The 27,145-nt window shown below is 43.8% G+C and overlaps 2 protein-coding genes across 8 annotated transcripts; one reads left to right on the forward strand and one right to left on the reverse strand.

Moving 5' to 3' along the window:
• Positions 1–1,664: 1,664 nt before the first annotated feature.
• Positions 1,665–12,623, reverse strand: ATXN1L (ataxin 1 like). 2 transcript variants are annotated; one of them, XM_014840790.3, is made up of 3 exons: positions 12,481–12,623; positions 10,354–10,421; positions 1,665–9,136 (listed from the first exon to the last, which is right to left on the reverse strand). In XM_014840790.3, the coding sequence occupies exon 3, from the start codon at positions 9,017–9,019 to the stop codon at positions 6,953–6,955; it is 2,067 nt and encodes a 688-aa protein (XP_014696276.3). In that variant the 5' UTR covers positions 9,020–9,136; positions 10,354–10,421; positions 12,481–12,623; the 3' UTR covers positions 1,665–6,952. The 2 variants fall into 2 exon arrangements, with proteins under 2 accessions (XP_014696276.3, XP_014696277.3); XM_014840791.3 differs by having other exon boundaries at positions 1,665–9,139.
• On the forward strand, positions 11,971–26,984 carry LOC106830902 (IST1 homolog). 6 transcript variants are annotated; one of them, XM_070500521.1, is made up of 10 exons: positions 11,971–12,107; positions 14,945–14,983; positions 16,101–16,227; positions 18,750–18,930; positions 19,469–19,556; positions 20,035–20,118; positions 21,434–21,544; positions 23,740–23,928; positions 25,359–25,404; positions 25,862–26,984. In XM_070500521.1, the coding sequence occupies exons 3-10, from the start codon at positions 16,140–16,142 to the stop codon at positions 26,050–26,052; spliced, it is 978 nt and encodes a 325-aa protein (XP_070356622.1). In that variant the 5' UTR covers positions 11,971–12,107; positions 14,945–14,983; positions 16,101–16,139; the 3' UTR covers positions 26,053–26,984. The 6 variants fall into 6 exon arrangements, with proteins under 6 accessions (XP_070356622.1, XP_044617674.1, XP_070356624.1 ...); XM_044761739.2 differs by lacking the exon at positions 11,971–12,107 and adding an exon at positions 14,637–14,737; XM_070500523.1 differs by lacking the exons at positions 11,971–12,107; positions 20,035–20,118 and adding an exon at positions 14,637–14,737 and having other exon boundaries at positions 25,862–26,983.
• The last annotated feature ends 161 nt before the right edge of the window (positions 26,985–27,145 follow it).

A 27,145-nucleotide genomic window follows, 5' to 3' on the forward strand; every position in this document is an offset into this window, starting at 1 on the left:
CCTCATATATGGCATTTTCTAAAGAAGATACAGTATTTAGACTAGGTGCTGGGTACTTTTGCCAGCAGAATCCAGTTTGTCAAACTTAAAATTCTATCCCAGACAGCAGTCAGCTGCACTTAGGAATATGTGCATAGAAATAGCTGCCTTAAGGTCCATAGCACCAAAAAACTCACGTTTGAGAGAAGAGATAATCCATCTTTTTATTTATTCCCCAGAGCCAAGATGGGATAATAAAACCCATTGATGGAAATCCAGAATTAAGGTGATATGAGACCACAAGTCAATAGTGGTCAAGACTAGAGCAAAATGACTACTCTCTGGCAGTTTGTGTGGCTGCCAAACCATGGAGGGAGACAAGAGCTGAGGTCATTTCTAAAAACCTTCTGTGATGGTACAGAACAAGCACAGAACTTTCCTTAGCCTGCACCAGAGGTTGTGTACAGTTTAGATAATTATAGATCGTGTGGTCCAGAAGGAAGTGCCCTAGTTAAGCAGTAGTCAGAAAAATAACTGTGCCAGGAATGTGGACTTCTTCCAATATCATAAAAAGGAAGCGTGGACTCCTCTCTGACCTCCATAGGTTCAAGGCTATTTAATAGTGTTAACTGACCCCCGACCAAACTAGGGTTAATTCCTACAAGGCGGGCTAAAATAGTTCTGTTCTGAAAAATAAAACAAATTTAATAAGCTTGTCACAAAGGACTGGACATTTAAAAGAAAGTATTTAATTGAGCCAAATGCCTTTCTCTCACAGAGCTCCATATTGAAGTCTTACTTGGGATGCTTCAAAATGGTTGCACACTCAATGTGTGTCAAAGATTATGCTGAGCACTTTACATGGATTATCTCATTTAATTTTTACAACAAACTATGAGTTAATACAAACTCAGAAGTTAAGACACCTGGATTTAAAATTGTGCACTGCCATTTAATAGCTGTCTAACTTTGGGCAAGTTACTAACCTCTGTCTACCCACAAAATAGAAATAGTAGTACTAGCAACAAATGATTGTTAATATATAATGCAGTTGGGATAGTTTGTGGCACATACTAAGTGCTCAATAAATGTATCTGAGTCACTATCATGTATCTGAGTGTTTCACCTCTTACTAGTGGCAAGTTTCCTAAGTTAGAAGCAGTAACAATGATTGGAGCTGACTTATTCCAGCAATTTCTGACAGTATTCCTGAGGAAAGTAAAGAACTGGAGAAAAGGCCAACAGTGAGAACATCTACAGGTCCTTGTGGTGGTTGATTGTGCTAGTATCCAAATCTACAGGTAGACTTCTGGGTCTCTGAAATACATACCAACAGAATATGCAGACCTGCTACAGGACTAGCTTCACAATCTGCCCCGACTCCACCACATGTAGATGGGCACCATTTGCTCTCTATTACAAGCTCTCCCAGGAAGGGTTTTATCCCCCACCCAACAGCCACCATCTAAGGCTGGGATAGGAAGAAGGCGCAAACACCAAAAGGAAAAGCTAGTAGTTTATATAGATAGATATATAGATATATAGATATTGATATATATTGTGTTTACATAATCCACAAGTTAAATGCAGGTATCCATAAGAGCATTAACAATAAAAATACAATCTGTGTGTAGCCAAGTACAGAGACTTAAAATGGTAAAACAGCAAAAAGGATCTCACAAAAGTACAAATATACAGTACAAATTGATTTATTTAAAACAGTTACAAAAAAGCACAACAAAATAGAGATTATCCTTAGAATTATTAATGCTTTGTTAAAGATCAGGTAGGATTAGAGGGTAAGAAATGGTATTGGGTGGGGGGAGCACCTGACTAGTTCTAAGGCTTTAGATACAATGCAGTTGATTACATATTAATTCAGCCATTACATACTGGGGATAGTAGTTGGGGGATCAGTTATTTATCTACAGGGAACTCCTACGCAAATCAGATCCATCCAGCCCTCCCCAGTGCAGTCCTTCTTTACTCCTCAGGACCCTAAAGCCACCTGGATGACAACGTTCCCATCCTCCTTTCTCCACCCCATTCCCTATCAATATATTCTTCCCTCCCCTAAGGTGCTGTGCAAGCTGAGAGCAGTCTGCTCTCTGCAGCTGGAACATATACTGTTTTGGCTACAGGGATCCTGTGTGACTAGGAAGGTTGTGGGGGACAGCCCTCTTTTTAATACTTCAAGTTTGCCACGAGTACAGTCAGTTTCTTCCCCAACACAAGATTCTCTTGAATGTATCAAGCAAATGAGGGATGAACCCTGTCTTTAGCAACACCAGCAATGCACTAACCACTCACAGCTCAGAACTACGTGCAAACTCCCTGTCCAGGGAGTGGGTGTAAAACCACTGTGTCATCAGCTGTCTCTCTCTGAAGAACCTCAGTCCCCATGACAGTCAAAGACAGAAATAAATGCTTGCCAGTTTGACAATAGGTAAAGGCACATGGGCTGCTGCCACACACACTGCAGACAGGAACCCAATTTGAGGCCATCTTCACTGCTGAGCATTTGCAGTAGAATGGCTTTGGGATCACACAGACTTTGAGTTTGCAATCTACCGGGGGAGGATCTAGGCTTAACAGGAAAACTAATAAAGAAACCTTAGTGTGAAAAGTGCATTTATTACTACCGTTCCTGCTGGGGAGGCTCAGCAGGACAAACCGCACCACCTCTCCTCCTTCCGCCCCAGGCACTATGCATAGTCTGCAGGTAAGGAGAGAATGCAGTCAACTCTAGCATCTTGAGGGCCAGTGTCATCCTAGGCCCAGACCAGGCTTATGGCCCAAAGATGGGTCCTAGAGTTGAAAGAGTAACTGACAGCTACAAAGACCCAGATGCTTATTTTATTATTGCATAATGTGGGAGGCCTTCCCTACCCCAGGGAAGCTGGAGGGTGAAGGCTTCCTAGCAAAGGGCTAATAGATTCCTGGTCAACATCCAACCTAGCATGGTTCAGCTCTTCAACTGTAGTGTACACTTTTTTCCCATCTGGAAAGTACTGTAGCTTCAATGTGGTTGAGTAAACTTAGCCCTAGGAGACCAAGAAGTCTCCCTAAAACTTTACTTTGCTTTTAAGAATGTGACCTAATCTCCCATGGCCAATTAATTGGGTTATCTTTACTCCAGTGGACCCAGGCTCTTTCCCAGTCAACCCATGTCCACCCTTCATCTCCAGTGTGATCACTCAACTCTTCAACATGCCTGCTTGTTGCAGGTTTAAACCATACCACCACCCTGTGCATCTCCTATGATGTCCACTGGTAAAAATAAAACTGCCCCACTTATGGGGCTATTATTTAGTCAAACTCCAAGCCCTCTTCCAACCCCAGAATCCACATAACTGGAGCCAGATGAATCTCCCTGGGATGCTGACACAGGCCCTAATCTGGTTCCCCATCATTTATTTTTTAAAACAGGATACAAGATATCACAAAGGAAAGAAATTAATACACAGAAAACCCCACTAATAGGACCTGCTTGTTTCTCCCTCAAGACAGTCAGATATTTGGAGCCAAAGGGCTCCCAACAAGCACTGAAGCCAGTTCCCTTTGGATTCACCAGCCCACCAGCAGCATTTCATACTATCCCTATTCAACATGACTTTGCTATAAAGTAACACTTGCACATGTAAGAAGGGACAGGATGCCTGGATTTCATCTACATAGCCAAAGACATGGAAGGACAGGGAGCTATAAAGGGCAGCAGGCAGGACAGTGAGCAGACAGCAGCAGTGGCAAAGCAGCACAGACCAAAGCCCTTGGTGTTAAGACCAACTGGGACCAAGAGTGTGGAAGGGTCAGTCCAGATCTGCTGGGGCCCCTTCCCATTGGGTACAAGTGCTCAGCTCTGAACTCCCAGGTCCCCTTCCCCTGTTCTCCCCCTCCCTCGTGTACACTAATCTTGATGGGGATGATCTAAGACTTGGTTGTATTACCTGTCCTTTACCTGGTTCCCCTACTCCCAAATTGGTATAGGCATTTCCGTTTAGTGCCAGAGTCAGCATTTCTCCTTTCTATCCCCAAACTCTGGAAATGTCCTACCAATGACAAGGAACTGGCTCTGGCCTTCCTCAATTGCCCATTCCCCAAAAGCTGACAGGTTCCCACAAAAATGCTCACTTTCTCAAATCCACTCTTAGGTCTCTTGTGAACTTATGAAATTCCTAAGGAAGAATGGACACACCGTTAAGTTACTCATTTCTCATGGCTGAAAGAAAAGACTGAACCAGAGGGGAAAGGTAAGGGGAATGCCACAAGCTCTAACTAAGATTTAGAGCACAGAGCTTCTTTTCCTGGGAGACCATACTTTACAAGACACCTCTGCAGTTCAGCAAAATCAAGTATTACTATATTATGTATGCATGGCACGGTATTAGGGGAGCTACTGGTATTGCTTCACCAGCAAGAGACAGAAGAGGAAGGAACAGCAGCAGAAAAGTCAGGGCCCAACTTGCCAAGGTTCACAAGATTTTCTCTTTCCAGGATTAAGTGGAAGTTACCAGGCTGGGAAGTGGAGGGTTATTTGATTTAAACTACTTGGCCTGTATCTGGTTAGATATATGTTTGCTCCCATAAGGAAGAAGCTCAGTTGGTGTCCCTGGACATTTCTTGAGTGTCTACTGTGTGCATGTCACTATATTCAGTTGATAAGCCTTCCTATGAGGAAGGATGTTTCTGAGAAACCCGTGCAAACAATAATCCCTAGGTATGAGTTGCTATGAACAGCAAGAGATGAGGCCTTCTCCTGGGGCTGTCATCTGAGAGGTTTCCTCAAGACTCAGCCCCACAGGCCCCCACTGTAGGAAACAGGCCAGATAAAGCAGCATTAGAGAGAATGGGGGACAGAGAAAGGAAAGGACATGATCCCAACTGTGTACAAGGTTGAGTGTTCACCAGACAGGGTTGGTGTTTGGTTCTGAGGTGAACCAGAGACTTAAGTACTTGTGGTCAGGTCAGCAGCTTCCTTGGGATGGGCCTCCAAAAGCTGACTGGCCAGGTAACTGCTCTCAAGGAATGAAACAGTGGGGTGTAGGGCTTGTAGCAAACAAGCCAGTCTCAGTCACTTTGTTCCCCCAGGAGAACAACCTTTAGCACCTGAACACTAAGAATGACTCCATTCTCAGAACTCCCCCTCCCCTCAGGAGGTAGGTAAGATTATTTATCCCCATTTGGCAGCTGGGGAGGAAGTGAAAGAGCAAGAGGTCACAAGACCTGCCTGAAGTCTTTGACAGAGCAGAGATCAGACCTCAGAGGTTTGGAACTCCTGAGGACAGGACAGGCCTCGGCCAGTCCACCTCTAAAGGAAATGCCAGGATCATACCCTGGGAGAAGCCTCACCACAGAACTGAGTGGACAATACCCTGAGTTGCTTCAAGAGTCTAAAGACCCCAAAAAACAAACAAAAAACCCACCCACCCACCTGGAAGCTAGTAGGGGAGCCTAATTCTCAATACCCAGTGGAATCCCACAGTTCAAGCTGATGCTAAAAGTTGTGAAGAGAAAGTGGGTTTAAGACACACAGAGGGGCAAATGCAACTAAGATTGAAAATACTCTTTGCAGAGGAATATTCCACTACAAAGTAAAATCTAGGAAACTTCAGGTGTTAAAATTTTATCAAGACTATCCCAGAACCTTAGAGCTGGCTGTGGGAGGAGATGGCTTGGAGAAGCCTGAATGCTGGGAGAGGAAGTGGAATAAGATGGAAAGGGCTGTGTAAAAACACCAGGATGGGTATTGCCCAGCCAGTTGTATTTGCCCTGACTCAGGGCATAGTTCCCTTCTTGTTTCTCCACCAAGCTGTTCAGCTACAGAAGAGGAGACGACATGATTCTGAGTTTTTAAAAATAGAGAATATAACTGAAGGGGAAACCAGAGAGACCCCTACACAGCAAAAACTAGAGGTCTTGGTCAGAGTGGACAAAACCAATTTTGCACAAGGGGAAAGGCAGTGCAGCTACAAATTAGGTCCAGGTCAAGACACCATGCAGAGCAGTGAGGGCAGCAGAAGGAAGGGAGCAGTGCAGGCACTTAGGCACAACATAGACAGACAGAGGAGGGGTGGAGGGGCCTGGGGAAAAGGATCCACTGGTTCTTTGAAAAGTCACCATCACCAACTAGAGACTCAGTACAATTTCAAAGCGGGTCTGGCATGCTGAGTAGGAGCTGTGTCGGGTCAGCTACCTTTCCAGAAGCCCTGCCTAGAGCCCGGTCAGCCTGGCCATCAGGTCTTTCTCCCAAAGTCCTCCAACTGGGTGCTCAGCAAGGCAGTACTTCACTCTGAAGCCTGGAGGGGCTTCTCTCTCTCCTGGTGCTAGAAGCCTTGTGGCAGGAATGGTGGGGAGAGATAGGAAACAGCTGAAGCAGAGGATCAAGCAGAGTCCTGTAGATGAGTGCTCCTCCCCCACAAACTCAGCCAGAGACATCTGGAACAAAATTACCCTTTAAAGTGCACAGCTCTCAAAAAGAGTTCTGGGTGGGAACCCTCTTATTTCCAACCATGGGGCCTCCTGCCCTCTCACCACAAAAAAGAAAGGAAAAGAAACTTCAGACAGCTGAACTGCTACTATAAGCTGTGGATCATCGTTTTTGGCTCTTTCTTTGCTCCCTCCCTCTGCCACCTGCTCCCAAAGCCTGACTTTCCCCTTGCAGGAGCTAGGGATGAGGAGGAAAGAACAGGGAGGCCCTGATATTTGGAATGTTTCTTATCCTGCATGCACCCCCTTCCCTCCTTGGCCCAGGCTGCTGCTCCCCATCACAGCACCCTCTAGCGCTGTCCTGAAAGGATGCCATGGGGTAATGAGCAACAGACCCTGTCTTGGGAGGCTGCCTTCATGCCTCCTCTTTCCCCCCAGTCTCACTGCCAAGAGAGCCATTCCCTGCTCGGCATGTGCAAATCCTCTGCCTGTTCACGGTGAGGCCCAGCTTTGGGGTAAAGCCCCAGTCCTGGTCTGGGAGAGAGGTTCATTTTCCTGCATTGGAACGCCCTTCGATGGAAAGCTTTACCTCCTGTGGAATGAAAGAGGGACGGAGCAGTGCAGCCCGTGCCTCCTCCCCTTGCATGCTGTATCTTTGGAAGCTTGGGGCTGGCCAGCAGGCCTGAGAACCAGGCTCCGGCTGTGAGGGCTCTACCATTCGGGAGCCCTCACCTGATGGCTGGCTCTTCCCCTCACTGTCACATTGCTCTCTGGGTCCCAAGACTGTCCTCTCAGGTCTTTCTCGGGGGGGACCCAGCTGGCCTGGGGGAGCACAGCTGGCCTGAGAAACTGAGTTACTGTTCAAGCTCTGTAAACTGATAGAGATGCAGACATCTCCCACCTGTAGCCGATGGCAGGGTAGAGAAAAGAGCTGTGCAGTCCGTCCAGGGCTGCAGGAGGACCAACCCTGGCCATATACAAAAAAGGGGTGCTCGGGGGGCACCTCGATGCTCACTTTGCTCTGCTGCTCACCAACCACGAAATGCAGCATGACAAATCCAGGCCACTGGCTTTCTTGAATGTCCACAACTGTGCTAGAGTCAATCTTCAGCCCCCCGCTCACTTCGGCACTGCGCACAAAATCCTGGGTCTGGAGGTCCTCCACCCGCTTCAGCTCCCCGGTAGCCAGCTGGATGATGGCGCCTTTCATGAAATGGGAGGGCAAGTGGGAGGAGGTAATGGGGGGTGGTGTTGGCTCCTTGTCTGCGAAGGTGGCTCTGGCCTGCATGTCCAAACTTGATGCCACCAGGATCTCCGAGCCCATGGGCAGCAGGCCTGGGTCAGTTCCAGCGGGCACCAAGTTGCCATTGGCTACAACCATTGCTTTGGGTAAAGGTCTATGTTTCACTGGTTCCTGATGGGATTGAGGGTAGAACCCTCGGGCCTGATTTTTCTCGGCCATCTCTGCTGGGTTCCTGGCTGACCCTCGCCCCTCACTCTGATGGTCAGGGGTATGATGGGACAGGTTGAGGGGGCTGGGCTCATCCTTCCTCTGAGCTGCCACCACACGATAGTCCTGAGAAGCTAAAGTGCCAACCACCCGCTGAACCTCAAGGTCGGTGTCTGGGGTCCCTCGGTGTGCCGGCACTGCCACCTCCACCCGCGCAGTCTGAGAACCTGAAAACAACTGTCCATCCACCACACAATCTACCACTGGCATCAATCCCTGGCCTTCGCCCTTGCTGTTGGGGGAGTCCAGGGCTTCACTTTCCCGTCTTATTAAATTTCGCTCTCGCTGTCTCTGTCCGTTGGCAGGGGCTGCTTCCAGAGTAGACTGGCCCTCTTGAGGGGTAAGAACTGTGCTGGCACCTGCTGGAGCGGTTTCATGCAAGGTGTACCCAGCAGGTAGCCTGGACATCTGATAATAAATGGGCATCCGGCCTGGAGCGAGGTCCAGTGGCTGAGTACTTGAGTGATGTGGCAACTGTCCAGGTGGGGAGGTGGCAGAGGGGACTTTGTTGAATGAGTGGGCCGGGGATGAAGCCTGTGGGGGAGGAGTGGCTCCTTCTGCCAGGAGTGAGGCATATGGCACAAAGTGTGGAAGGTGAGAGGTGGCGAGGTTGGCAGAAGGAGAAAGGAGGGGACTTGGTAGGAAATTAGGTGGCACAGCATAGGGAAGGCTATAAGGAGACCCGATAAACTGTAGAGAGGTGGATGGGAGCTGAGCATAGTGGATTGGGGGATAGTGGATTCCTGGATGTTGAATCAGAGAAGACGCTACATTAAATGTGGGGGGCAAGGGGCTCATGTTTACCACGGATGGGAGGCCAGTTGGGGAGAAGGTGGCAGGTGGCACAGCCACCTTATACAGCATGCCATACTGGTCCACTGTCAGACCAGTGATGGCCTCAGCTCCATCACCCCCCAGGCTGACTCTGGCTCCTGCCTGGCTCTGCCCGGCCACTACAACCCCTCGGGACCATTCAGAAGCATCACTGGAGGGTGTGTGGTTAGTTGAGCAGCTGGTAGTTCTCCCCATATCCTCGCTGGTCACAGGGAGGTCTCGTTTCTTTGGTGGAAGGCATTCCTGACTCCTCTCATGAACAGGTTTCATATTGCTTTGTGGTGTTCCTGGAGCCTGGAAGGGGTCGGCCTGCTCCTTGGGGCATCAGAAGGGGCTTCTCTGTGGCTCCCCTGCACCCCTCTCTGCTGCTGGCTGGGGTGCCCACATCTGCTAGGGAACAAATCAGAGGCAAAGAAAAGTAACCTAGGGGTGAACCAAGTCAAACGAAATAGCAGCAACTGTGCGCATGGAGGAAGACGTAACAAAGGAGACCACTGGAAAAAAAGAGGTATGAGAAAGGGGCACGCAAGGATGTTACCCCCTCATTCATCCAGCCTAGGACATGAAAGAAACAGTCAGGGAAACCACAAAGAGCTACAAAAACAAGCATTCAACGATGCATAAATAACCTGTGGGCTCTACAACCCCAGAGAAACCAACAGCTTCATGATTAGTCATGCCTCTGATGGGGATCTTGACTTTTCTCAGCCTTCTCCCCCAAGGGGGATTTGAACACATGGTCTTTGCTGCTGGCTCTTTTTCCTAAGTTTCTCCTTTCACCACCAAAGACTACTGTGCTATCTTCTTTCCTAAAGTATGACCTCATCCTCGCTTCCTGTCCCCAGCCTAATTTGAGTTATGATCTCATCTATCCCCACTCCCCCGGCCCCAGGCCTAGCTAAACTCACCTTTGCCTTATATCACCGCTACCTCAAGGACCCAGGTGTCAATAAGTCCTGAGGGTGCTTGTGTCTTTTTTTTTTCAACCTTGTTTCCCAAACATGTTATGGAAATTAGTATCTTCTTTGCCCCATAATATACTACATTCAACTTGGGCCCTATGGAGACAGTGATTGTACTGGTGTGTTCTACAATTTATTTGTTTCTCTTCCTCCCCAAAGAACAACAAAACACTTCTCACCTCATGTATACTTCTTGTTCCCTAGTCTGGCAAGACTTCTTTTCTTCTCACTAACCACCTTCAATTTGCCTTCTTCATTCATTCTCTTTCTTTTTTCCTTTGTGTTTTCTTTTGCCAATGGCTCCTTTTCCATTGTAGGTCTCCTCTAGGAAACCACTTCCTAAAATTCTGGTTCCATTCCTCCAAACATACCTGTTTATTACTATCTTAGGGTCTATATGATTCATAAGATAGTTTTCTCTCCCCTTTCTCTTACTGTCACCTTTCATACTTGTTTTGCCCACTGTCATAAAGTATCTTTTTGGTCTGAACATGTCAATGCATATAAACTTTGTCACCTATTTCTTCCAATCAAGCTCCAGTTCTTTGAATCAGAAAAGAGACTTCTATACTCCATTCTATTTTTCCACTGTTGAATCCTGGATGTTTTTCTGCAACAATGTATCCAAAGCGCCTGTATTACCTGAGCTTCCAGTGGTGCTTCTGAGCAGCTGTAATAAGAAGCAGTGTCCTCCCCCCTGGCTTGAAAGCCTAGAAGACAGAAATAGGAATAAAGTAAGCAGCAGCCTAGCCCCTGAGCCTCTCCAGGGTCGTGAAGAAAGGTAATTTCAAAGCCGGAAAGACATTAAAGCCCAGGAGTCCCTGCCTTGTCTTCTTCCCCAGAGGTGACAGCACATATGTCCAGAGTGCCCAGGCAACTGAATAGAGAAAAAGTCATCTCTTAAGCTCTAATTTGTAGGAAGACATCCCTGGAAAAAATTTTCCATGTGTCGAACTTCATTGTTTTCCTTAATATCATATTCTTCATTTTCTACCTGTACCCATCCCACAAAGGTTAAATTTACTTCAGATCTCAATTTCAGGTAAATGTACAAATAAAAGTGGAAGACTCAACATTGTTCCCATCCGAACAAGGAGAAGCTAGAAAAATCAACTTCACAGATTTCACTTTTATTCAGGGCCGATGAAAACACATGTGGAGGTTATTTAAATGAGAAAAGCAGCACTAGAGGGAAAAGAACAATTATTTATGTTTCTAGGGCAGAAAAAGAGGTCAAGGGGGAGTCACTCAGGGGGAAACCTTATTAACAGATTTTCAGGGTAAAAAATTGGGCTCATGTGTATGTCAACTTTTCTGAGTGACAATTTGGTACCAAGTACTGAATCAGGTGTGACAGAAAGTGAAAACATTGCTTTGGTCCTCATGTAGTTAACAATGGAACAAAATTCACAGTAAACTATCAATATGCGAACATACGCATGCCAGAAACATCAAGCACTGAAGAATGGAGCCTTAATTTCTGAAAACAGAAAGTAGTACTGATTAATACTCTGAGAAACTACCCACTATCCTGATCAGGTCCTAAAAAACCACTGCAAGCCTCAAACCAAACTGAAAGCAATATTTCTCTCTTAAGATTGGCAAGGTGTGGAACAAGCCCTGATGGCCTAAAGTTCAGCACACGCCAATTCGGTAGCTGGGCTCGGCTCCAGGAGCCATGCTGTGGCAGCAGCTCACATAGAAGAACTAAAAGGACTTACAACTAGAATATACAACTACGTACTGGGGCTTTGAGGAGGGGGAAAAAAGACTGGCAAAGTGTGGATGTACAAAAAAAGGTGATGAGATGGGAAAATAAGGCGGAAGACAAATTCTTAGTTACATAAACAAATTACACAGCGGGTAGAAGTATTGCATGCCTTCTCTGCCTGAATTCCAGTACCTGAAAAGCAGTTATCTTTCTCCTTCATTCCCAATAGAAATTGGGGTCACACTTTCAATCCCAGAATGATCCTTGCTCCCTGCACCTAAAACATTAAAGAAAACCTGCTTCTAGGTCACTGAGGGGTTAGCCAAACAGAGGCTAATAAAAGGACTGACAGAGGCAAGAGGTCTGAGGGAATGACAACAAAGAGCCAAGCTTGTGCACTAGGTTCCCACAACACAAAACACATTTGGAAATCTGAAACCTCGGCCTCTGAAGGATGAGGATTTCTCAAGGGGAAGACGCATTGTGACCCCAACCGAACTAAGGAGGAAGGGGGACCATTCGCAGAGCTGCCAACGCTGTCAGCAGAGCCCGGAATCAAGAAGCTAAACACAGCCCGAGACCTGAATTCGCTGAGGGCGAGACGTGCACCTGCCAGAAAGACAGGAGCTTGGAAGAGACTAGAGCTTATGGCTTCCCATGATCCGAAATCCTTGCTCCAACAAGGGTAGGGCTGGAAATTGGGAATTCTGCGTTGAAAGGGTGGGAGTTGACCCTTCAAGCAGAGGGGCAGGGGCGAGGCCCCGCAGGCGATGCTTCCTTGTTTGGGGGCCTCTTCCCGCCCCGAGGACTCGGACACTCCGGCCCGCGGAGACACAGTCGCGGGGACGCCGGGGCCTGAGGCCGCCTTCTGGGCCTGGCCAGAGAGAAGCGCGCGGGGGTCTAGGCGCGGCCACTTTCGCTCCCTCGGTCCGCGGTTCTCGGGCCCCGGTCCGGCGGAGCAACGGGCTCAGGGGGGCCACTTCCTCTGGAGCTCCGAGCCCAGGCCTGCTTGGCCTCCGTGAGGTCGGTCAGCGGCCCCCACTCCCGGCGACACTCACCGGCCCATCTCACGGCGCTCCTCGGGCTCCTCTCGCTCGTCCCGGAGCCGCTGCAACCACGGCCGCCGCCATCCCCGGCCCCGGAGCCGCCCCACACCCAGCGCCCCCAACCGGGCGCCCAGAGATGGCGTCAAGCACGTCCCGCCCCCGGCGCGGGAAAATTGCGTCACAGCCTGGGCCAGAGAGCGACGCCCAACAGTACCCCGGAGGGGAGGGCGCTAGCCAACCGCCCCTCTCGCCCAGCGCTGTCTCCAGTGGCAAAACTAACTCCTCCTTCGAGGCCGGGTCACGGGAAGAGGGTTGGGCCCGGCCCCCTCACCCTGAACCCACAATGACTCCGCAATCTCTCTAGTAAATTCTGGGGGTTCCCAGACAGATCCTTGGGGCGTGGCCATCAGAGACCCTCATTTCCTGGTCTTCCCGGGCCTGACTTGTGAAGCCTCCCCTTGGGAACCTCGGGAACCCGGAGGCAACCCGGGCCCAAGAGATTAAGGACATGCCTGGACATCCAGAGTGGAGATGGGAGCTCTTTAAGGGTTGAGGGGCCTCTGAGGGGTGTGATAATGGACCAGAGCCAGGATCTAGGGGAAGGTGAAGCAAATAGTAGGAGCCTTGAAAGTCTGTGAGGAATGAGAGGAAGGGGCTTGGTAAAGTGGGAAGCAGCTTGGTTTAGTGGGAAGAGAGCTTGACTACTCAATGAAATATTAGGTCACCATTCATTGCCAACTAACTAGTCGACTTCATAGTAATATTAACATCTGATTAACGTAAGTGGAGAAAAAATTAACACCAGATGAATCTGTGCTTTGATTACATCTATGTAAAAAAGTAGTTTTGCATACAAATACAAACTAAACCGAGAAAAATAGGTTTAACTATTGGAGAGACTGGATTCGGAGTGGATTTTTCTCCTTTCCATTTCTGCAAACTATGTCCAATAACAATTCATTTTCTTTTTTTTATTTTTTTTCCTCTTCTCCCCAAAGCCCCCCAGTACACAGCTGTACATTCTAGCTGTGAGTGCCTCTGGCTGTGCTATGTGGGACGCTGCCCAAGCACGGCCCATGAGTGGTGCCGTGTCAGGGCCCAGGATGGGAACCAGAGAAACCCTGGTCCACTGAAGCGGGATGCACGAACTTACCCACTGGCCCTGGGGCAGCGCCAACAACAATTGATTTTCATTTGAGTTAGAAAGTATTGGCTGGGCTATGATCCCTACTCTGTGGCTATCTGACCTTAGGAAAGTCATTTTACTACTTTAGACTTGGGTTCCCACTTCTGCAAAATGAGGAGCTTGAACTAGATGGAGTGGGAGCAAATGTAGATAAGAGAGCTCTTTAAAGATTTTAAGTGAAAAAATAAGCGAACGTGCACAGTGTGATATCATGTATTTAAAGTTAAAAGACATAAATTACAGTTGCATGTATTTCTGTGTCTGTACAGAAAAGGAGTAGAGGATATGCAACAACGGGTTAACTTTGGCTATCTCCGGAGAAGAAAATGGAATTTGGTCGTGGCCAAAAGAAAGAAAAGGGACTTATTGTTTGAATTTTTTATGAGAATATTTTCTTAGAATATTAAAATGAGTAAGTTAAAATACTAATAAAGTATATGGTCTTTAAGATTCTTCCTAGGGAAGACCATTTTTTTTTCTCACCTGGGTGGGCACAAAGGATCATCAAAATTATTGAACACCACACACACACACCTTGCACCAGTGGGTAAAACATAGTGAAGCTACTGATCTGTTGCCATCTAAATCAGCAGAGGGCTTTGCTTCGTGAATGTTAATATTATTCATAACAGTCATTTTGTCTCTCAGTTTGGCCAAGAAGGAAGTCCCGTGGTTGCTCAGTGATTCCGTTTTAGCACTAACTGGCATTCTGGTTTCTAGTTCATTCCTTAGCTTACTAAACTGGCATTAAAACTGTCAAGATAGAGACCCTTGGACCATCCAGGTGTAGTTAAGGATAGTCAATTTCTCCCAGATCAAGATACACTCTCAGAGAGCTGGTTTTTCAGACAAAGTGGAAAGGGCAGACACAGGTAGATGCAAGCAAAAAAGTTTTTTTGGCTAACAGCCATTAACATAATTATGTGATGCAAAAGCATGTCTGATTAAAAAAACAGGATGTTCTGATTGGTGAAACACAGGTGATTTCCTGGTTTGGTGCTGTAGTCTCAAAAGGGTGGGTCATATCCCTGCTGAATCATCTTGTAGAGCTCTTTACTCCAAGAAGTCTTCATTTCTTTGGTGGTACGTATTGACGGTAGGAAGCTCCATAGTGACAGTTTGACAGGAATATTAGTGATAAGTAAACTAATGTAGTTTTCATTTATTGAAAAAAAAATTTTTTTTTGAGGAAGATTAGCCCTGAGCTAACACCCACCACCAATCCTCCTCTTTTTTGCTGAGGAAGATTGGCCCTGACCAAGTTTTGTTTTGTTTCTTTTATTTCCACAGAGTTTTAAGAACTGATGAAGTGAAAGGAGATTTTGAAAGGTATTTGGGACATTTGGGGACTGAAAAGTTAAACTTCAATCTGTTTTCTCCACCTGTTCCCTTTCCCTGGATTCCTATTGAATTCCTCTGATGTGTGTAGATTGAATGTGTGTGATGGGAGAGCTTGAGCTCCTGTGCTGGAAGGAAGACAACAACAACAACGACAACGACAAAACCCTGCCGTGCTGGTTATTGTTCACCCTCAGGAGGCATGAGTTTCAAACCAGCTCTCCGTGTTGTCTAGATTCTTGTCAGTAATTTTTTGAGACCTGTAGTACGGGCAGGGGAAGCTCAGACAACTATTCCAACTCTTTTTGACGTTAAGGGATCAAACCAGAGAGAAGTGCTGGTAACTTGGGAAACCATATGTGTCATAACAACAGGAGTAGATGGCTTTTTTTATAATGTCACATGTTCCTGCTTGTATGCTTCTGCATGTGAAGGTGTCATTTTAGGAACGGAACTTTATCTTTTGATGCCAGTGGCAGAAATGACTAATTCCAGCATACACTGAAATTATAGAAATACATAGCAGATTTAACTTTCCCTAGAAACCTGTTGGTGCCTGGTATTAGATTATTTTTCAAGACCTTTTCTAGATGTCCAAATGTAGAAATGTGAAATTTTCAAGCTTCTGTTTTATCTACTTCTTTGAACAATTCTGTGTCCTCATTTCCATATGCTTTTAATGTTATTTGACCTCTCTAGATTTCGATGGGGATTTCCCCTTCAAATTCACTAATATTTTATCTAGAAGAAGGTCTTACAATTTCCCATAAGTGACTGATATGTCCTTTGAGGAGGGAACTCTCCCTCTGTTGTATACTTCCTCAGACACTTGCCAAAGACTTTCATTTTTGTCAGAAACTTCCTGCAGAACTCTCAAAAGTTTCAGTAAAAAACACTAACAATTGGAATAAACTGAAGGAAACCTAACCCTTATTTTAATTGCAAGAGTCATATCTGGGAAATTGGTCCACAGAGAAGCAAGTGCATTCAGGACGTTACTGAGCAGCCAGGAATTCCTTACATGGGGCTTCTTGAATGAATAAAGTAGATGTGGAAAAATGAGGGCTCCTGTGACACTGATAACTCTTTCTCTGGGAAACTTACTCAGCAAGGTGATTTGCAAGCTGCCGTGCCTTGTGGTGAAATCATGTTCAGCTCTCCTTTCAAAGCTGATCGCCTTCGGGTCAACTTGCAACTGGTTGTCAATCGCCTAAAACTCCTGGAAAAAAAGAAAAGTGAGTAAATACTCCAGGCAACATAGCAGGCTGCCTCTTAGATCACTGTGCAATTCGCCCACCACCCTGGGTGATATATCTCCTAAGACTTTACTTACTAACTTTGGAATTTAAAGGGATGTTTCTGAGTTGTAGGAATGTGGGAATGATTAGTATAGTGATCAAATCATTTAAAAGTTTCCAAAGGCTTAAAAGTCCATATTACTGGACTTCTCTCCACCAAGGCAGAGGATTTTATCTAGTCAAGCCTTTTCAAATGTGCTATAGCTATTAAGTTTAAGCTCTCAGGCAAATTTTTCTGGAAGAGCCCTTCCAGAAAAGGCTTCCTCACCTTTCTTCCAACACACACACACACACAAAATGCTATTTCTTCTATCAGGTGACAGCTCAAGCAGTATTACACCCATGAGTAGGGGTAGTGACTGACACATGTTGTCTTCTTTCTTTAAGTTCAACTTATTTTCTGTTGCCTTTTGCTCTTTCCTCATTCCAGTGGGTCACATGAGCCATTAACCCCTCAATAAACTGCAAAACTGATGATCTCTGATTATGAGGAAGGTTCAGGTGAAACAAGTATTGCATGTAAATATAGTTTTCTGAGTGCTCTGTAAACAGCACTATTTACTGTTGAATTGCCATAATCTATTGGTAGAGAAGCAGCTGTTACTCAAACTTCCAAAATGACTTTTGGGCATTCTTTAGCCAAATCTTGCAGAGGGAGTTTGGATATTACTCAGATAACAGAGGCCTAAGGAAAGTAGCCAAAACAAATGGAACGTAGGCGAACCTAGTGTTACCCATTGTTTTACCATGAACAATGAGGATGACAATGATGGTGCACACAGAACTTGTGAATTTTAAACTGCATGCTCATGTGCGATTTGATCCTGACAATCCAGTGATACATATTATTATCCAGATAAATTTTATCCTCTTCTTACAAAGGAAGACATTTAAATGTGGAATGCCTGAATGATTTGAGATAAATGAGGTGAATTAGCCCTGTCTTACCTAAATTTATTTCTTTTTAAAAAGACGTAATAATCCTGACCTTCTGTCACTTCAGGGTTCTATTTGTAACACAAATTCTAACCTGAGCACACAGTAAATATGTGCCTAGATTAATATTGGTGGAATAGCAGTTTAGCGTTTATCAGAAACAAGTCTAGTTCTACTGTGATTTCTTTTCCCTGTGATGTCCAGGGCAAAGAACATTTTCCTACTTTGGGCTTAACTGAGCACCCTTCCAAGAACTGAGTTTTGCGTTTATTTCAGATTCAAATGCAGTCTCATGTCAAGATTTGTTTACAATGACAGAGTAGCTCTGTCTATTCACCATTAGATGGTGGGCATCATTTTTAGGGTATAGTGGATAGACAGGGTATATAATTTGGAGGCTCAGGTTTTCCTGACTTTTGAAGAGCCTAATTCCCCAGGGTCGGTCATGAATTGGTAACACAAGATGGTAAGACTTTACGTATCATGGTGGTTTGGCCTGGGACAGGTTACGTTTGTTACTTCAACATGACTCTACTTGTTTATTTTATGACACACTGTGGTGAAAAAGCATAGGAGTTTGCAGGCTGAAGATTTGGGCTTGAGTTCCAATTCAACCTGTCACTCCTAGTCATGTGACCACAGACAAGCCATTTAACCTCTCAGAATCTCAATTTCCTCAGCTGTAAAATGCAAATAACGTACAAACTTCACGCAGGTGTTCAGGGATCAAATGGAACTTTATATATGAAAACATTTTTTAATGCAGAACACTTCGTGCATTCTCCTTTTTCAAATAACTAATATTTTTATTACAATTCACTATGGAACATTTTATTTATTTATTTTATTTATTTTTTTGAGGGAGATTAGCCCTGAGCTAACCACTACCAGTCCTCCTCTTTTTGCTGAGGAAGACTGGCCCTGAGCTAACATCCGTGCCCATCTTCCTCTACTTTATATGTGGGACGCCTACCACAGCATGGCTTTTGCCAAGCCTCGCCAGATCCGCACCCAGGATCCGAACTGGCGAACCCCAGGCCACTGAGAAGCAGAACTTGCGCACTTAACCAACTGCTGCACCACCAGGCCAGCCCCATGTGGAATATTTTAGAACATAAAGTTTAGCTGACAGGATAAAATAAAGATCACCTGTCGAAGCACCACCTAGAGCAGTGGTTCTCAACCTGTAACAGCTGTGAGAATCCAGAGGGCTTGTTGAAACATAGATTGCTGGGCTCCACTTCCAGAGCTGCTGGTTCAGTATTTCTGGGGTGAGCCCCAAGAATCTGCATTTCTGTCCAGTTCCCACATGATGCTGATGTTGCTGATCTAGGGATGGCACTTGAAGAACCACTGACCTCGTTCACTGGTAACTTTGTCTATGCATATATGGTATATCTTGTGGATATTTTTGGGTTTTTAAAAATAAAAACCTTGTTTCACACTATCATGTAACCCACCTTTTTATTCAACAAACTCCTCTTTGCACATTCATTTTTCTGTATGTGTGCTTCGTGCTGCAGCCGAGCAGGCCCAGAAAGCAAGGAAGGAGGTTGCTGACCATCTGGCTGCCGGCAAGGATGAACGAGCTGGGATCCGAGTGGAGCACATTATCCGAGAAGACTACCTTGTGGAGGCCATGGAGATCCTGGAGCTGTACTGTGACCTGCTGCTGGCTCGGTTTGGCTTGATCCAGGCCACAAAGTGAGATCTGTTGAACTTGCGTCATTTCTCAGGCTCAAAGGAGTGTCAGGGCATCCCTGTCACCTAGTGAGGAAGAGGGTGGGCTCTAACTTGTTGAGACTGTATCAAAGAAGTTTGTGTCTAATTTTTCTAGGGAGAACTAGCCCTGCTTGAAGAGAATATGTCACTCCAGAGAGCCATTTTTAGAGCTGAATAGTTGTCTTTCCCCCCTTGAGCTGTAAAGATACAGTATAAACTTGTAGTAGAAAAGTTGGGAAGTACAGATGCAAAAGAATCCATAATCACCAAATCTGGAAATAAGAATTTTGGTATATTCCTTTCAGTCTATATACGTATATCTGTATGTGTATAAACACACACATGTATGCGTGTATATCTATGTTCATATTTACATATATGTACATATAGGTCTATATTCTAATTTCATTTTTAAAAAATCATTTAAGATTATATTTTGAACATGTCCATGGGCTACCTTTGAAGTAGGGAAAACAGGGAGACGTAAGCCCTGAATTTCATAATTTCATGCTTTCCTTAGGGAACTGGATTCTGGTCTGGCTGAAGCCATATCTACACTAATCTGGGCAGCTCCTCGCCTCCAGTCAGAGGTGCCTGAGTTGAAAATAGTAAGTTTGAAGAATTTTAACTGCCTGTACAATGAATGTAGATGAGGATATCACTAGTGTTACTCATTCAGAATTGTAGGATTATTTGGGGAATCCTTTCTTCTCTTAAAGGTTAACCAAAAAGTATTTTGTTCTGTTAGTCTTTAAGTGAAAAATGAATACTTTTTTCATGGCAATGGTGGGAAAACAAAATTTACCTAAAAAAATAAAACTTGAAACTGGGTTTGTTTTGCGAGGGAGAGGGGTGCCATAATTTATAGTGCTTAGAATTAAAAGTTTTCAGTTTCACATTTATCAGATATTTAAAAACAGGGCAAAGCACTTGTTATTCTTGTTGTTTTGATGCTAAAAGAACACGATTCCAATGAGGTAAGATGAAAGTGATTTTTGCTCTTTTGGTGTTTCTTTATCTAAAGTAAATTTACCATAACTTCATGAATTTTGCCTTTATTTCTTTCTTGGTGATGGTTTGCTGCAGGTATCTAACCAGCTGTGTGCAAAGTACAGCCAAGAATATGGTCAACTGTGTCGAACCAATGAGATTGGAACTGTCAGCTCTCGGGTAGTACCATTTCCAGAGACACACATTTTTCTAAACCTCAAGTCTGGGAAAAGCTGAACAAGCTCAGAACATGTAATTTTGTGCAGACTGAAAGATGTTTAGAAATGTTTTGCATTGGAATCAGAGCAACTTGGATGAAGATCTTGGACTAGAGAACTCAAATCTTTATCAAAAAGCTAGATCAAGAAAACTGAGCTTATTTCTTTAAAAAAATTTTTTTTTTTTTTTGCAAAGGAAGAATCACCCTAAGCTAACATCTGTTGCCAATCTCCCTCCTTTTTTCTTCTTTGTCCCTCCAAAGCCGTGATACATAGTTGTGTATAGTTGTAAGTTCTTCTGGTTCTTCAATGTGGGCTGCCACCACAGCGTGGCTACTGACAGATGAGTGGTGTGGTTCCATGCCCAGGATCTGAACCTGGGCTGTGGAAGTGGAGCAAGCTGAACTTTATCTGCTAGGCCATCAGGGCTGACTCTGAGCTGATTTCTTTATTAAGGAAGTATACATTTTTCCTAAATTTAACTGGCCTAGTAATATGAAAGAAGTTAATGCAACTTTGAAGTTTCAACTTTTGAATATTTCACAGCATGACCACGCATACATAATTCAGGACAGACATTCAGCTGGGACACAGAGATCTGGCTGAAGTGTTTGTTTCAGGCTGGTGGACATTCTCATCATTCAGGGTGTACATTCAGACTGGTTAGTGCCTTGCTGTACTGGTTTTTGAATATGTTGAATATCACCTCTGACATAATTCAAGTACTTGTCATAAAATCAGAATTCTTGATTCAAAATGTTTTTTCTTATGTTTATTTTGTTCCTCTTATTCTACTTGGTTTGAGATCCCTTCACCCCAGGACAAGACTGTCTTATGATACAATCAGGGCCCTACCTTGTTGTTGCTAAATTATACATCTTTTTTTTTTTCTCTTTGCTGAGCAAGATTCGCCCAAAGCTAACACCCATTGCCAATCTTCCTCTTTTTTTGCTTGAGGAAGACTAGCCCTGTGCCAATCTTCCTCTATTTTTTTGTACATGGGACAATGCCACAGTGTGGCTAATGAGTGGAGTAGGTCCACATCTGGGATCCAAACCCACAGACCCGGGCTGCCCAAACAGAGTGTGCAGAACTTTAACCAATCAGCCATGGGTCCAGGCCCATTATACATCTTTTTAAAATCATACATCTGACATTACAGAGACTAGAAAGATGAATAACAATGATTCAAAGGTGAAAGACTACCTAAACCCTTTTTTGTTTCTTATCTTGTAGGTATGTGTGTGACCAAATTCATTATGTTCTTTATTTTGCAGCTAATGTGTAAATTAAGTGTGAACACTCTACCCCAGGTTCTAGTGGAACAGTACCTGATAGAAATTGCTAAGAACTATAATGTGCCATATAAATCCAAGGCAACCAATATGGTGAGTACTTTCAAGAAGGGAGGATTGACTTAAAGCTGAGATTCTTATTGTGTACCAGAAGATTTTTTCTACTTAGGAATGTGGCTTCCAGAGTAGCTTTTCTACTTAGGAATGTGGCAGGATTGTAAAGCAGGTGACATTTGCACCTTTTCTCTGCCCACATACTTTTCCTAACAGAACTTGACTTCTGCTAACTATCAGATGACCCTTCTAAGTTGTTAACAACAGAGTAGAAAACAAAGATAAAGGCACCTAAAGTGTTATACTCAGAAGTGTATAAAACATTTTTAGTTCTTAAGATCTCAGCTTTGTCACAGGGATATTTTGCATTTTAATAAAGAGCTCTGGAATAAAGGCTACAAAATCCGAAGGCACAAGGCACTATCATTTAATCTTGGTTAAGAGTATGCGTTCAGTAGTGAAATAACCCATATTCAGAACCTCGCTCCACCATTTATTAACCATGAGACCTCAGGCAAGTGACTTACCCTCTCAAAGACTCAGTTCTCTGAACTTTAAGAAGGGGATAACAATAGTTATTAACAAATAGCACAAGTGTTTAAGATGATTAAATGAGCTAATACATACAAGGAAATTAAATGCAATGCTTGGCATGAAGCAAATATAATCAAATTTGGCTTTTTATCATCATCATCATTGTCACGGAGAGTGGATTAATCTTCCAAAAGGTGGTCATGGACTATTTTAGGATGACAGATTTCTCCCTAATGCCTTCCAGTTGCTGGGGCAGCATGTGCCATGTTGGATTGTGGTTAAGGGGCACACTTGTCTTTTCTGATGCTTTGCTCCTGAGGGTTTCCTGATAGGGACTCTTTCACTCTTTTTTTCTCTTCCAAAGAGTTACATGGTTTGTTAAAAAATGCCACATTGGAAAAATTTAGACAATATAGAAAGGCACTGTGAAGAAGCAAAAGCCACAGGAAATGCCACCAGTGATGTGCCAAGGGCTCAGGCTCTGGACCTCTTTTCTTTCTTCCCTACTCTCTAGGTGATTTCATCCAATATCATGGTTTTCAATTCCATGTTTATGGTGAGGACTTCCACATGTATCTCACTTGCTAAGGCCTCTCGGCTGATATGAGCTCCAGGCTGACAGATCCACTCACCTTCTTGACGCATTTACTACCCTGATATAACCTCAATAATCTTTTGCCTGGATGATCCTTTTACTGTTTTTCCTGCTTCTACTCCTCATCTCCGTTAGCTGAAGTTCAATATAGCAGTCAGAGATCCTGTTAGGACCTAAGTCAGATCACATCACTCTTTTTCTTTTAAAGCCCTCCAATGGCTTTTTATTTCACTTGGAATAATAGGCAAAGTCTTTCCTATAACCAACGAGGCTGCCTACACACACTCTCCCCTCTTCTCTCTGGCCTCATTCCCTCCACTCTCCCCCTTGTTTACTTTGTTGCAGCCACACTGGCCTCCTCGTGCTTCTTCAAACACATATGCTGGTTCTCACCTCAGGACCTTTGTACTTCCGGACACTTTGTTCTCTAGCTATCTGCCTGGTCCCTCCCCCACTTCCTTCAGGTCTGTACTCAAAATGTTTGTTCCCTTCTCTGTGCGGCCCTTCTGGCTACCTTCTCTAAAATGTCAACCTCTTCCCTCTTCTCTGCTTTATATTTTTTCTTTCTCTCTCCTATCTCTATCTAACACACTGTACAGTTCACTTAGTGATCTTGTTTATTATCTGTCTCTCCCACTGGAATATTAGTTCCATGAGGACAGGGACTTTTGTCTATTTTGTTCACTGTAGCATCCCTAGTACTGTGCCTGGTTTACATTAAGTGGTCAATAGATTTTGTCAAGTGAATGAATAAATCCAGAGTTTACCACTGCTGAAGTTTGATGAACTTTCCTGTAGACATATCTATGCATATTTACATCTAGCTCTTATTTATTGGTGTACCAGTGTCTGACCTCCTAGGTTCTTACAACATAGTCATTGAAAGAGGGAAAAAGATGAAGCACATGGGCCAGAAAACCTGAAGGTGGCCGTACCTGTCATTGACTTAGGCTAGACTCTAAGCTTCACGAGAGCAGGAACCATGTCTCTTTGCTCACCGTTTCTTCCCCTGTGCTTCCAAGAGTGCGTGGCATGTAGTAGGTATGTAATAAACAAATGTGTAATAAATTGAGAACCCAATGTGATTCTTTCCCTCTTACTTCAGGTTGAAAGCCCAGCAGACCTGATCAGTATTGGATTTACCAAGGATGTCAAGAAAGGTGCCCTTGACAGAGGAGGTGGGACTGTAGCAGGAACTGGTCCTACACTTGGGGCATCACCAATATCTGTACCAGGGCCCTTACCTGTGCCATCCCCAGCCCCTAGTTTTTCTTCCCTTCCTCCCGAAAGACAGGTCAGTACGGATAGGGAAACTGAATCTGGGATGGGACTACAAATAGTGCTAGAATGTATTTCTAAATGGGCCTTTTGAATGGTAAAATGATCTTTGTGAAGTTTTTTAAGGTTGAGGGGCATATTTGTAATCATTTAGCTGATATTTGATGTGTTTTTATGCTGAACTCATGAGAAAATAGGGCTACAGTCTTTCATCAACCTCTTGACAGTACCATAATATAGATTGCAAAGAACGTGTTTATGAGCTGGACAAATTTTAAAGTCTTTAATGTACAGTGGCTTAGACTCATGTTTCAGATTAGATATATTCAATTTATTTGTAGCAAAAACAATTTATTTTTGAAAACAGTATAAAAATCTCATAACTTTGTACACACAAATTTGGAGAAGTCAAATAAGTGAAAACTAGAGAGCCATAGGCATTAATTTTCTTTACTCCTTGTTCCTTCAGTATGAGGTAAGGAGAAATTGTTCTTTTCTTCTCTCTTTGCTAGGTATTTCTGACGCCATGAAGCTCTTTTTTAAGATTTTATATTTCAGACATAGTTTAACTCTGATTTTCCTGGTTGAAATTATCTGTCTGAACCACACCTTGTGTATTGCTCAGCTTCTACTCTTGGAATGCAAGTCCTCTGATTTAAAAATAAAGCAAAGCAAACTTTTTTATGGAAAATTTAAACATATACCAAATTAGAGAGAATAATATAATGAATTTCCATCACTCATTTTCAACAGTTATCAACATACTGCTGCTCTTATTTCATCTATCTCTCTCTTCCTAACACTTTTTTTTGGGGAGGGAGAGAAAGAATTTACAGCAAATCTCAAACATTATATATATAATTTCTCCTGTAAATACTTCAGTGTATAACTCTAACACATACTCTTTGTTTTTGTAATATAAAACAGTCATTATGATGCCCAAAACAATGAAAAATAATTCCTTAATATCATATAATACTCAATCCATATTAAATTTCCCTGTCTCAAAAATGAGTTTTATAGTTATTTTGTTGAAATCAAGATCCAAAAAAATTCACATATTTTGTTCGCTTGTTATGTCTCAAATCTTTTAATCTCTAGCACTTCCTTATTCCTGCCTCTCCTTCTTTTCTTGCCATTTATTTGTTGGAGAAAGGGTCCTCTGATTTTATTAAACTGAATCATCTTCCACAACTAGCATCTCCAGACTCAAAGATAAAAGATTTCCTGATTCTTGTATGAGGCTATAGGTGACAGAGGAAGCAAAACCCGTAGTCACTCTAAGGCTCATTTCTAGAAGGCATAAAAAAACTTTAACCTTAAACACGAAGGAAGCTTGACTGTGATAAAATTAATTTTAAGAAATATTTATGGAAAGTTTACTGTGAACAAAATGTGTGTTTAGAATTCAAACCCATTACTTCCCAGTGGTCTTTTTTCTTTCAGAATGCCTCCTATGAGAAGAATGATTTGCTTTCTTCCCTGGTTCCTAGTAAGTATAGGGAATGCTGGTAGAAGTTAGAATTGCTTGAAATTTATTGAAGATATTTCAGTTATAAGACTATTCCCCCATTGGTGAGAGAAGTTTATTAGTGATTTACCAGGGGTACAGTGTGTTCCTTTGTAGTAGCTAACAGTTTTCAAGGTGGATGTGGATCTCAGAGATGTTTAACACAAAAAAATGTTTTTAAACCACTACCACTCTAGATCATCCTGGCACATGTTATGAAAAATTGTGCCTTTTTAAAAAGTCCAAATTGCCCTTGAATAAGACTGTGAACAAAATGTAACCACTACCACCATTTGCATGATGGAGGAATTGTCCAGTTTTCCAGCCATATTATGTGCTGTACTCTCAAAATCAATAATAGCTACTGTCTTTGAGGCTGGGAATTCTTTCTGGAGGACTTTATTGTTGTGACTTGTAATTACATTATTGAAATGAACAGGTCCAGGACTCAACCCCCAAACTTCTCTAAAGCCAGAATCAAGAGCCAAGATCGGTTTTGATAACTTTATACTGCCTGAAGTGCCTGATGTAAAACCTCAAGCAAGCCTATCCATTGACCCTTATGATTCTGAAGAAGTTGACTTTGAAGATCTTGACCGGAGACTTGAAATACTGAAGAAAACCACGTAATTCTTAGTCCTGGATTGAGTATTTGCCTGGGAATCAGAGCTCCTGGGCACAAATTTTAACATGGCCACCCATGTGTGGGTCTGAAGTTTTCTCATTTACAGTTCCTTCCATTTCTTAAATTCTATGGTTCACTTTCTGTAATAAATGTGTGTGTATGTCTGTGCATACACATATAACTATTCCTGTCCCTTAAAATTGTATAATTCTTAGATGAAGAGTCCTGATCTATAGACTTTTATTAATTGTAGTCAAAAAACTTTTGTTTTCTCCTGGATCCTTATTTCTCTCATAATTATCTCTTTTTCTAGGGAGACAGAATGGAGTGTATTTAAATCTGCCTCTTATGCTTACTAGCTATAAGATTTTTGGTAAATGGTATCTCTTGTCAGACATGCGTGAAAGAGCCTAGAAACTAGAGGCCTAAGTGTCTTTTTTTTTTTAAAGATTTTATTTTATTTTATTTTATTTTTCTCCCCAAAGCCTCCCAGTACATAGTTGTATATTCTTTGTTGTTGTAGCCACCCCTGACACAGGAAGGGTTAATAATCACTGGAAAAATCTTGCCAACAAACTGTGACCCGGAGGTGAGAAGGCCGGTTAGCCAATGACGGGTAAGACCTCCAGGGGGAGGCAACCTAAGACAGGCATCGGCCGCCCGGGGGCACAGACGGAGACACGATATCGGGAGCAGGAGGGGCCATTGCCTAGGAGGCCTTGCATGCTCCGAGAGAAAGTATACGAGCACAGCAATAACATGATAATATCAAAACAGAGGCCAAGGGAGGGCTCCTTGAGAAATCGCTAAGAATTCTTGGCATTTGCTAATTACTTCATCCGGAACACTTGTGTATGTTTAACAGATGTAAGCTATGTATATATTGAAATGCTGGTTATAATAAACTCAGAGTGGCCATCAGCCCTCTCCGCATCTATCCTGATGTGTACGTTGGATTGCGACACCGACAGTTGTGGGTCCTTCTAGTTGTGGCATGTGGGACGCTGCCTCAGCGTGGTTTGATGAGCAGTGCCATGTCCGTGCCCAGGATTTGAACCAATGAAACACTGGGCCGTCTGCAGTGGAGTGCGCGAACTT

This window comes from Equus asinus, chromosome 28, assembly GCF_041296235.1.
Source record: "Equus asinus isolate D_3611 breed Donkey chromosome 28, EquAss-T2T_v2, whole genome shotgun sequence".
Taxonomy (NCBI): domain Eukaryota; kingdom Metazoa; phylum Chordata; class Mammalia; order Perissodactyla; family Equidae; genus Equus; species Equus asinus.

What these genes read in the sequence shown, in the direction of transcription:
- ATXN1L (XM_014840790.3), bottom strand. Translation starts at nt 9,019, where the DNA reads ATGAAACCTGTTCATGAGAGGAGTCAGGAATGCCTTCCACCAAAGAAA.
- LOC106830902 (XM_044761741.2), top strand. Translation starts at nt 16,041, where the DNA reads ATGTGGAAAAATGAGGGCTCCTGTGACACTGATAACTCTTTCTCTGGG. An exon ending in ACTCCTGGAAAAAAAGAAAA is followed by an intron (nt 16,228 to 18,749) that starts GTGAGTAAATAC and finishes TTCGTGCTGCAG; the next exon opens with CCGAGCAGGCCCAGAAAGCA. An exon ending in GCTTTCTTCCCTGGTTCCTA is followed by an intron (nt 25,405 to 25,861) that starts GTAAGTATAGGG and finishes TGAAATGAACAG; the next exon opens with GTCCAGGACTCAACCCCCAA.